At 42.6% G+C, this 12,222-nt stretch overlaps 1 protein-coding gene across 1 annotated transcript in view; it reads right to left on the bottom strand.

Annotated features, from left to right (window-relative positions):
• Positions 1–12,222, bottom strand: part of CWF19L2 (CWF19 like 2, cell cycle control (S. pombe)) — a 156,753-nt gene that overhangs the window by 31,343 nt on the left and 113,188 nt on the right. Inside the window, exon 14 of the mRNA XM_025198254.1 lies at positions 5,905–6,021. Within this exon, the coding sequence (XP_025054039.1) occupies positions 5,905–6,021 (117 nt within the window). The remainder of the gene's footprint in view (positions 1–5,904; positions 6,022–12,222) is intronic.

Genomic DNA, 12,222 nt, shown 5'->3' on the forward strand with positions numbered 1-12,222 from the left:
CCAACTTCAGGAACTTGATACAATTGATTTGTGGGCTGGATCTCGCCCACAAACTGGATGTTGCCAACAGCTGTAAGGGATTTGCATCAGATTCAATAAGATTCCCAGCCTTCTTTATTAGGAAGAATATAATTTAATAAATATGCTGTTACTAATCAACATTAACTTTTTTTTATTTCTATCCTCAAACTAATTGATCCTTTGTCTATATTCTTTTAAAAAATGCTATTACTTTTTTGTTCATACTCACCTGATTGGCAAGTTCATATTGGCAATTTGACATTCACTTCACTCTAATTTATCACAGATAATTACAATCCTAATTTGAATGTGCAATTGCTAGGACTACATTAGGCAATTCTGAATGTCAACGATTAATTCATTGCATTACTGACATTTCCCCCGGAACGTACTACTTTGCTACCATGGGTATTCATATAATTCAGGTGAGGGCAAACATTTTTGGCAGGTAATAGTTATAGTTCCACAGAATAGTCCCCCACTCTCTCCAAATGCCACTCCAATCCCCTTACCTTGTCCAATCTGTGGCTCTGCTTTCTGCTCCATGCCCTGTGCTCCCTGTTTGCTTTTTTAAATGCACCAAGAAACGAAGAAGAAAGTTAAACTTCACAACTGTCTTCCCTTCTCCCTCTCTCTCCTTTATCTACTTTCTTTACCATGTAGCAGGTTGAGAGCTTTGGAATCCACAGCTGTGAGTTTATTGAAGGTGTCAGTTTAAAACCATCATTGGAAAGGGAAAATTTCATTTCTGTTTTAATTTTTTCTCTTTTTTAATTCAGCACACAACTGCCATGGTTCTTTAAATAAAATGAATAAAAATAAGATGCAATACGGTCATTCCCATCATTTTTTTTAAACTTGTCTTTACTCCATAAATATAGCTTCCCTTTCATTCTAATCTGCTCCTACATTAATTTACACTCTTCAATCTTTTAGTTGTTCTTGCATTTTACACGCTATCCATTTAATGAGAGAAAAGCAGGCTACATTTTTTCTCCCATGAGCTACTCAAGATTATAATCATGTGAATATTCCAGACCTCCTAATGACACAGGACAAATCTTACTCTTCTGGACTTGGCCTTGCAGCCTTGATGTCCTGAATGAATGTCGTATCTCCTTTCCCTTCTCCCCTGCCCTTCTTTGTAGGGGTCTCCACGAGATCCCACAGCTTCTTGTTCTTGCATCCTCTCTTTGGGTGATATCATCACCCAGGGTCTAAATTCCTATCCTTATGCCAATGAATTGCCAAATGGCTTACTGTCCTATACAATCTTTATTTCAGCTTGACTCTCTCTTACACAGCCCTGTATGTCCTGCCATCAGTTTACACTTAACAGGACTAAATTTTAACTCCTATTCTTCCCTCCCATACTTCCTCTCCTTCAATCACCAAAACAGATCTGTTACATCAGCATGGTTTCCAACTGTTTCCTCTCATTTGCTCTAATCAGAAAATCAAATTTTGCTTTTTCTTCCACCACAATATTTCTAAAAGCTGACCTTTTATTCCTATCCTCAATTGTCACCTGTCTCGACTACCTGCACTTTGGCCTGGCCTCCCTGACACGCACCTTCTTCCTAACTTTGAATCTATTCCAATCATAGTTTCTAATTATCATCTTCCTCTTGACAGTTCTCACCATTTGACTTGAAATCCTGCACTGGGCTCTCTCCTTGTCACCTCATTACGCTCAAGCTTCTCATCCTGATCTTGTAAGGCATTTTACAACTCTGTCCTTTCCTGTTTTAGGTACTATTATTGCACTGCCCCCAATCCTTCTCTCTGCTTTGAATACCCCTTTGTCTGCTTCCCTGAGATTTATCAGCATGCTCTGATGCTGCACCTTACTTGAAGATGACCTAACATCATTATACTCCTCCAGATACACACCTCAAGTCTCTCCCTCTGAAAACTTACTTTTTTATGTTGCCTTCAAGAAATCACCCATTGACCTCTGTACTGAACGACCAACTGAAAAATCTTCAAATTAATCTTACAAGGTACAATGACTAAACAACATAATTGGCAATCTTTTTACTGTTAATCTTGTCCCATCTCCTTTGCTCCAGGTATGATTTACTACTTTTGCAATGACCTTTTTCAAATTAGATTTAACATAACAGCATAAGTGTCATACTGGCTAGGGACAGAATTTACACATAAACCAGTTTAAGTGATCAGAAACTGGTTTAAACCAACAGAAGCTCGGTGTACATTAACCCATTTCAAAATGACTGAAACTGGTTTAAGATAAACCTGGTTGAATGTAGTATCAGATTTAACTGATTGGGTCAAATTGGTTTATGAAACTTCTGTCCCAAATCCCTTCCTGGTCCAAGTTAAATCACTGTCCCCCAACAACCAAGCATGATTTTCAACCCTGGGCTGGGCTGGGCTGGGCTGGGCTGTCTGCTTCTAACAGCAGGGCTGACCCCGGCCCTCTGCTGGCTGACAGGGGTGTGTGGGGCAAGCCCAGCTGAGGATTCAGCCCAGTTTGCAGGGAGGGGGGTTAAACACCCCTATCCCCCACTCAAACTTACAGCTGGCTGCAACTGTGGACTACAAATCCAAGAGGCAGCTGAAAGCAGGAAAAGAAAGTAAAGAGCAACCCTACAGAGTCCTGCTGATGTAATTCTGGATTGCAAATCCCAGAGACCTTGGGGGCAGCAGGAAGAGGAAGCGAATACACAGCCAGAAAACCATACTCTAGCACCCCCTGGCATCTGGCCTGAGCCACTGCAGGCATGTGGCTGCATTACCTGAATCAAAGGTAAATGTCTGTTCACTTCTGTTTTAATTTAATCTCTGCAGTTTAGACTAACCTGCGAAGACTAAATTGATTCAGCATCAGGCTTTTTGACTCTCTGTACCTAGCCACTGTGTCAGGCCAATGGTCCATCTAGCTCAGTGGTGCTCAACCATATTGTCCAGCAGGCTGGATGGGCAGCACTCAGTCCCTCCAAAGGCTGGATTCAGCCAATGGACACAGTCTAGTCGGGATCAGTGATGCAGAGCCCCATCCAAGCACGTGGAGGAAGGAGGCTTGGCCTGGCCCCAACCTGGCTCTGTAGAGGAGAGGGTATGGCTGGGCACTAACCCAGCCCATCAGAAGGAAGTGGGCAGGGCTCAGCCCCGACCTGGCCAATTGGAGGAAAGGGGGAGTGGCCGGACCCTGTGGGAGCAGAGGGAGAATTTAAGAAATGGTGATCTAAGTACAGGCTGGCTTTCTTTCTTATAAATCAATTACTCTCCCCAAGTTACAGCAAATACCATATGAGACAGGTTTCATTTTGAGGTTCCTGAGCAGTTCTCTATGCCTATTTCATAGCAGATATAATGAAATAGTTCATAGGTTATTTCATCGAGTCTCCTTCCACATTAAATCATGTTTGCCTTGATTCTTGGTTTTAAACAATTGCCGCTACCCATTGTGGACAAAGAACTTTGATTAGAAAAAGCAAGAAATACAGCCATCAAGAAATTATTTCTAGCAAGCACAGCCAGGATATTTGATATTTTCCTTTTTTGGCACTTCAGGCTATTAAGGTAAGAGAGAAGATATGACTAATTCAGCATATTGCCTTCTGAAGTCTTGATCTCTCCCGCAAATCCTAGACAGAGGCCCTTAAATCTTCTCCAGGCAGTTTTTCAATCCTCAGGAATATAAAAATGTAACTGAAGAGCTGGATAACATTTTGAAGAAAGAGGATATCAGGAAATAGGGCTACAAGCAAAATCATAGGGAAAAGATAATAAATAGATTGATTCTGAAATCCTTTTCTTAGAATATGAAAAATGGTGAACCACTGGGCTTTCTAAGCTCTTACAAGTTTCTTTATGAAGTTATTAATCAGATGGTAACAGTTCAAAATATGCCTGAACTGCAGGGATTTAATATTTACTTAAATTATTTTATTCATAAACTTAAAAATAGCAACAAAACTAATGTTCCCCCTTTGAACTACTGAAATTAATTGTAGTTTTGGTAAAGTCAAATTGATAGTTGAAAAACTCCTCAAAAAATCTAACAAACATGTCCATTAAAAAGATTAGTAAATTGCTTTTATTGGTTAAAAAAATTCCAAAATGTTCCTCTCTAACCCATCCAGAGCCCTATAAACCATGCAGAGCCTATAAAAGATGACATTCTGGCTCCCCTTATGTAAACCAAAAATTCATTCATTTCTTAATCCATCTTTTTTCTGAATTATACAGGCATTTTTAAAAAAATCAATGTCTACTCTAGCCTTAGAAAACAGCAATAGACACTAGAATCAGAAAAAATAACATAACAGGATTCTAATGTTATAAAACTCTTTGTCTGTCTGTCCATAACGATTTAGTTGTGTTCTGACTGGCTCTCAGCCAATCAGACAAACAGCCAATCAGAGTGTGAAGAAGTGTTCGGACAGGTGGCAGAGCACCACCATGATGCCAGGGACACGGGATGGAGTGGGGGGCCTTGCTCCCTGCAGGTGGCAACAATGTGGCGGGGCAGGCAAGGCCACCGGAGCTGGCCTTGCCCCCCCTCACCCCCTTGGAAGTGACAGCAGTGGTGGCGCGGGGTGGAGCAGGGTCGGGATGCCATGGCGGGAGGTGAGGCCACTGGTGCTGGCCTTGGCCCGCCCCTCTCCCCTTCCGTCGCTGCTGCCTGCAGGGCTGACACGGAGGCGGTGGGGAGAGGAGGGGGCCCAACGCGGGGGGGTGAGGAGCGGGCATGCCATGGCAGCGGCAGTGGTGGTAGGGGCAGAGGCAGGGAAGGAGTGGGCCTGGGGCCGATGTGGGAGGGAGCGAGCCCGAGCAGGGGGAGAAGCTGGTCTGCTGCAGCAGTGGCGGGGGGGTTGGGGGGAGACAACAGGCCCAGCCTGACGCAGCAGCAGCTGGGGGAGGGGAGGAACGAGCCTCCTCCCTGCCTTGGGCCCAGGCCTACTCCTCCCCCACCCCCCGCATCAGCCCCAAGCCCACTCATCCCATCCACCCACCACCACTGGGTTGGCACAGGCCTGCTAGTCCCCTCCCTGAAGCGGCCTGGCTTCTCCCCACCCTGAAGTCCAGTCCTTCCCCTCATTGGGCCCAGGCTCACTTCTCCCCTCTCCCTGCTGCTGCAGCAGGGAGTGGGGGAACAGGCCCAGACCCCAAGCATCAGGAGAGAAGGGGGGAGGGGCCCAGATAGGGTGGGTAGCACGGGGCTCCATCCCTACCCACTTCCTCCCCACCCCGCCCCCGTCATTCCTGATGGGCAATTAGCTAGTATTAATACAACATTAATACATTACATTCTCATTAAAAAACTAATAACACAAAATCTGAGAGTACAATTTAAAAATATGTATATATACACTGTATGGCCTATAATTATATACACAGTGTGTCTATGTGCATCCTTAAGAAATTAAGAACAACCGCATATATATAATGAGTTCAGTCAATGATAAAGAAGCCCAAAGAAGCATACAGTAAAAACATCCAAAATATGAGATGAAAAGGAAAGACAAAAGGGTCAGAATTAAGGCACATACTTGGTAAAACCTTATGTATAATTTTCAGAGTGCCTAAGTTCCCCAAACTTTCAACGGAACTTAATTACTTAAGTCACTTAGGCACTTCTAAAAACTCTCTCACACTGTCTTGAGGACAACTAGAGAATGAATACTCCTGTAGTTAGTGAGGACAGAACACCTTACATGGAGTCCCTGAAGTGAGAAATTTGTCCCATAGCCAAAGTCAGATGAAACAGCCAGCAACAAAGCTCTAAAGATTTGTGGATTAAAAAAAACACAGTTATTTACAATAAGCACACTAATAGCTGAACTAAATTACTATAATGTGACTAAAACTCAAGATAACTTCACAGATGTAAAAAAGCAGGGCTTTGCTAACCTGAATTTCTTCCCAGATGTCCTCATCTAGAAGAGTGGCTGCACTGTGGTGTTGAAAAGGGGCTATCAGGCAGTGACCTTCAGTAAGTGACTGACAACTCGGCAGAGATAAGTATACCTGGAGAGAGACAAATGTTCCTACACAATCAAAAAAGTACTCATTTCTTTTCAGAGTCAAAAATCCTTTCAAGACCAAGCTATGGAAAACAGGATTTTATTAACAATTTAATAAAAGAAGCTTTAAACTGAAATATTTTAAAGCAAAATACAAATATCTTAATATTAACTTATTTTATAAACTGTTGATAAAGGCAGCTTTCTTACAGTGTCTATATAAAACCTACAAGTCACTTGGACTGACAAAAATTGTAATTCAGCATCTTTGACTCCTGACAGACATTAATTTATATCATACAAGGGGATCTAAGAAATTACAGCCCTAATCCCCAAAATAGCAAGCATCCTGCCTAGCCAAACACGCACTGCAGAACACATGATTTTTGGGATTTGGGATACAACTCCTCAGATCCTACTGCAAGTCCGCCAGCATGCAGGAAGTTCTAGATTAGAGGCCAATTTCCCAAACCTGGGCTCCCCATATTGAAAGTCATGCATGCATTGGGGAATGGCATTGCAAGGCATAGCATGCACTGGGGAACATGTTCCCTGATGCTGGACTTTATAGTGCAAGTGACAGAGGGCAGCTGTGTCCTACACTGTCACAAGCCTTTCCCCACAAGGCTTCAAATATCCCAGCACACAGCAAGCCCAGGATCCTGAGTCCCCATGCTGGCAAGTTTAAAGTTGTGCCATGTAACCTAGCATCATGCTGCATGGGAGTGGCTTCAGATACATGGGGTGGAAAATTTTCCAGTGCTTCATTTTTCTGCAGAAAATTTTCTGCCCCACATTTCTGCCTTTAGTGAAAGAGAATGTGGTTCAAGTAGTTCTGAATCAGATTTGCCTCAATCTGATTCAGAAATGGAACTAATAATCAGTGAAAGTGATTCTACAGATAGAGACAGTGAAACTGGAGGTGCTGCAATGACCTCAGTGGAAGAGAGTTAAACTCTGTTGAAGTAGATGAGTGGACAACATGGCATATCATGCACAGTTCTTTGGGTGTGCTAAAATTAGTGTGTCAACAGTTTTCAGTGCCTTCGTTTTTTTTCCCCCTTAAATTTAAACAAATGTAAGGGAAGAAGTATATGCTATTGTGTATTGTTTTTACATTTTTACAAGTATTCCAATAAAAATAATTTATTTCCACATAAAGCTTTGAATTTGTTAAAGAATATAACATTTAAACCACATTAAGAATGCTGTATTTAATTTTTTCCCAATCAAACATTTCAGTTCAAATACTTTTGGCTATTGGGACATAAAATTAACATGGGGGTACTTTTTTAGTTTTATTTGATTTATATTTAGTAAACAAACATGCTAAATCAGATCACACTCTATTTAGGGCATTGGAAAATTTTCCGGAAATTGTCAACATTTTCCGGAAAACCCACATCTCCGAGTGGCTTTAAATGTTGCAGTGCAGTCTGCATGGCATGCCTTTCCAGGGATGGAGGCAGCTATGTGCCAAAGCCAGGGACTGCCCCTTGCTGGTTCCACTGATCAGATGCACTCAGCCCGGCCAACATGTTCAAAGCATACATGCAGCTGCCTTTGTAAAGTACTTTGTTTATAAACTGAGTTGAGGCTCAACTTAAAATTTTACATTGAGTGGATGTGGGATGTATATAAATTTGGGGACTCAACCCCAAAGAAAAAGAAACGGTCTCTATACATTATCAACAACAGAACAGTCTGAATACATTTAATCTTGATTAAATTTGACCTCCATTGAAACCTTTTTTACATTTAATAGACAAACACTGTGATAATCTACTCTACCTACTACACATGCACCCAGCATGCAGAGGATCTGAGCATATCTGCAGCAACGCAATCCCCCATTCCCTAACATTTCAGTTTGAGAACAAACCTAGTATTTCAGATTTTAAAAATCCATTGAAAATCCGTATGTATTTTCTACCCTGTCAGAGAAACAGATTTTCAGGCAAAAAAGCCTGGTAATCTGACATTAAGGTTGTAAACATTTATCAGGTAAAAGATAAAAACAAAGGAAACACTGTACAATAAAAGTTGTCAATTACATTCTCCAAAATATTCTAATTTCAGCATAAGACAGCCCCTGTGAAATTGCAGGCAGATCACTTCTGTTTCAATGAAGTTAAATCAGCATGGTGATCAAAACAGAACCAATAATAAAAGTTACCTTCAGCCTAAACTAAGGAGAAACTTGCATTTCTCTATCATCAGTTTGTTACAAGTGATTTTATTTTATATTATGATTATATCCTAACAAAACACACTATGGAAACATCTTTTATTGTACAGTCCAAAGCCTTTCTTTTCATAAATACAATGTCACTTCTCACCAAATATGCCCACCAATATGTTATACCACATACTGGTAATGTTAAACAAAGCTGTATTTCATCACTGATTCAATTTCATGCTAACTTGATTCAGTCTATGCCTTGTAGCTGAAAAATTATCTGACTGTAATTTTCTGAAAAGCATTTAGGGTTAGTGTACATTATAGGTAGCCATTTCACTGAAAAAACTAAAGGATAAGTAATTATGAGCAAATTATGTTTACACCAAGTTTTAAAATTGCTGTGAAAGAGATTTGACTATATACATGCAGAGAGAAAATGGGATTTAGAGACATAGCTCTGGTCATCTTCTCATGTCCTGTTACCATGGTCTCAAACTTGAACAAAAACAGGTACTTACTTCACTTCTGGAGGAAGCAATATATTATCAGAGTCCCCTGGCAGACATTACACTTAAAATGGGATTAACCTGTTAATTATGTTTTAAATGGTAACCCAGCCATATATTCAGACAATAATAGCGCAACAAAACAAGAAACCAGCCACAAAATGATTCCATAAAATTAGAGGTGTACCAATACATTGGTCCAATATCGGATTGGTACCGACATAAAGAAAACTGCCTGTATCGGATGGGGCTGATAATTTGGCCGATAAATGTCCATGCTGCGCACAGCCTCTGTGTATCACTCAAACAGTGAGGAGCACAGCCAGCAGTGTGGAGAGCTCTCTTGAGCTGGTAAGTCCAGTGTGGTGGAAGGGGAGGGAAGCGGAGTGGGGTGGGGTAAGATCAATGCCCCCCAAGGTGAGAGCCACAGGGGTCAGGGGCAGGCACTACCTACGTGGGCTGGGGGGCGGGGGGCCAAGAGCCACAGCTTATGGAGGGGGCCCCTGGAGCTTGCTGCTGCTTGCAGCCCGGTAGGACATGGGAGGGGGGGCACTGTGCCCCCTGGATCTGTGCAGGGCGGGGCAGGCTGCAGCTGGGGCTGCATGGGGCTCTTCTCAGCGGGGGCTGGGCTCGGAGCAGGCGCAGCAGTGCTAGGAAGATGCTGCATCCACCCGAAATTTTGCTGCCACTCTGCTCTCAGCGCCACTGCCACCAGCCGCCCGGCACAGCCCCGGCTCTTCCCAGAGCATGGGTGGAAGCAGGACATTGAGCTGGGGCTGCGCTGGGTGGCTGGTGGCAGCATCACTGGGAACAGAGCAGCAGTGAAATTTGGGACAGATGCAGCATCCTCCCAGCACCACTGGCACCCATTCTGAGCCCAGCACCCACCGAGAAGAGCCCTCCCTGTGCAGCCCGTTGCAGCCTGCCCCCCACCCCATGCCCTTCTGGGCTGCAAGCAGCAGCAGAAGTGGACTCCCCCCACCATGAACCACACAGTTTTCAGTGCCTTCGTTTTTTTTCCCCCTTAAATTTAAACAAATGTAAGGGAAGAAGTATATGCTATTGTGTATTGTTTTTACATTTTTACAAGTATTCCAATAAAAATAATTTATTTCCACATAAAGCTTTGAATTTGTTAAAGAATATAACATTTAAACCACATTAAGAATGCTGTATTTAATTTTTTCCCAATCAAACATTTCAGTTCAAATACTTTTGGCTATTGGGACATAAAATTAACATGGGGGTACTTTTTTAGTTTTATTTGATTTATATTTAGTAAACAAACATGCTAAATCAGATCACACTCTATTTAGGGCATTGGAAAATTTTCCGGAAATTGTCAACATTTTCCGGAAAACCCACATCTCCGAGTGGCTTTAAATGTTGCAGTGCAGTCTGCATGGCATGCCTTTCCAGGGATGGAGGCAGCTATGTGCCAAAGCCAGGGACTGCCCCTTGCTGGTTCCACTGATCAGATGCACTCAGCCCGGCCAACATGTTCAAAGCATACATGCAGCTGCCTTTGTAAAGTACTTTGTTTATAAACTGAGTTGAGGCTCAACTTAAAATTTTACATTGAGTGGATGTGGGATGTATATAAATTTGGGGACTCAACCCCAAAGAAAAAGAAACGGTCTCTATACATTATCAACAACAGAACAGTCTGAATACATTTAATCTTGATTAAATTTGACCTCCATTGAAACCTTTTTTACATTTAATAGACAAACACTGTGATAATCTACTCTACCTACTACACATGCACCCAGCATGCAGAGGATCTGAGCATATCTGCAGCAACGCAATCCCCCATTCCCTAACATTTCAGTTTGAGAACAAACCTAGTATTTCAGATTTTAAAAATCCATTGAAAATCCGTATGTATTTTCTACCCTGTCAGAGAAACAGATTTTCAGGCAAAAAAGCCTGGTAATCTGACATTAAGGTTGTAAACATTTATCAGGTAAAAGATAAAAACAAAGGAAACACTGTACAATAAAAGTTGTCAATTACATTCTCCAAAATATTCTAATTTCAGCATAAGACAGCCCCTGTGAAATTGCAGGCAGATCACTTCTGTTTCAATGAAGTTAAATCAGCATGGTGATCAAAACAGAACCAATAATAAAAGTTACCTTCAGCCTAAACTAAGGAGAAACTTGCATTTCTCTATCATCAGTTTGTTACAAGTGATTTTATTTTATATTATGATTATATCCTAACAAAACACACTATGGAAACATCTTTTATTGTACAGTCCAAAGCCTTTCTTTTCATAAATACAATGTCACTTCTCACCAAATATGCCCACCAATATGTTATACCACATACTGGTAATGTTAAACAAAGCTGTATTTCATCACTGATTCAATTTCATGCTAACTTGATTCAGTCTATGCCTTGTAGCTGAAAAATTATCTGACTGTAATTTTCTGAAAAGCATTTAGGGTTAGTGTACATTATAGGTAGCCATTTCACTGAAAAAACTAAAGGATAAGTAATTATGAGCAAATTATGTTTACACCAAGTTTTAAAATTGCTGTGAAAGAGATTTGACTATATACATGCAGAGAGAAAATGGGATTTAGAGACATAGCTCTGGTCATCTTCTCATGTCCTGTTACCATGGTCTCAAACTTGAACAAAAACAGGTACTTACTTCACTTCTGGAGGAAGCAATATATTATCAGAGTCCCCTGGCAGACATTACACTTAAAATGGGATTAACCTGTTAATTATGTTTTAAATGGTAACCCAGCCATATATTCAGACAATAATAGCGCAACAAAACAAGAAACCAGCCACAAAATGATTCCATAAAATTAGAGGTGTACCAATACATTGGTCCAATATCGGATTGGTACCGACATAAAGAAAACTGCCTGTATCGGATGGGGCTGATAATTTGGCCGATAAATGTCCATGCTGCGCACAGCCTCTGTGTATCACTCAAACAGTGAGGAGCACAGCCAGCAGTGTGGAGAGCTCTCTTGAGCTGGTAAGTCCAGTGTGGTGGAAGGGGAGGGAAGCGGAGTGGGGTGGGGTAAGATCAATGCCCCCCAAGGTGAGAGCCACAGGGGTCAGGGGCAGGCACTACCTACGTGGGCTGGGGGGCGGGGGGCCAAGAGCCACAGCTTTTAGAGGGGGCCCCTGGAGCTTGCTGCTGCTTGCAGCCCGGTAGGACATGGGAGGGGGGGCACTGTGCCCCCTGGATCTGTGCAGGGCGGGGCAGGCTGCAGCTGGGGCTGCATGGGGCTCTTCTCAGCGGGGGCTGGGCTCGGAGCAGGCGCAGCAGTGCTAGGAAGATGCTGCATCCCCCCGAAATTTTGCTGCCACTCTGCTCTCAGCGCCACTGCCACCAGCCGCCCGGCACAGCCCCGGCTCTTCCCAGAGCATGGGTGGAAGCAGGACATTGAGCTGGGGCTGCGCTGGGTGGCTGGTGGCAGCATCACTGGGAACAGAGCAGCAGTGAAATTTGGGACAGATGCAGCATCCTCCCAGCACCACTGGCACC

This window comes from Alligator sinensis, unplaced genomic scaffold, assembly GCF_000455745.1.
Source record: "Alligator sinensis unplaced genomic scaffold, ASM45574v1 scaffold802_1, whole genome shotgun sequence".
Taxonomy (NCBI): domain Eukaryota; kingdom Metazoa; phylum Chordata; order Crocodylia; family Alligatoridae; genus Alligator; species Alligator sinensis.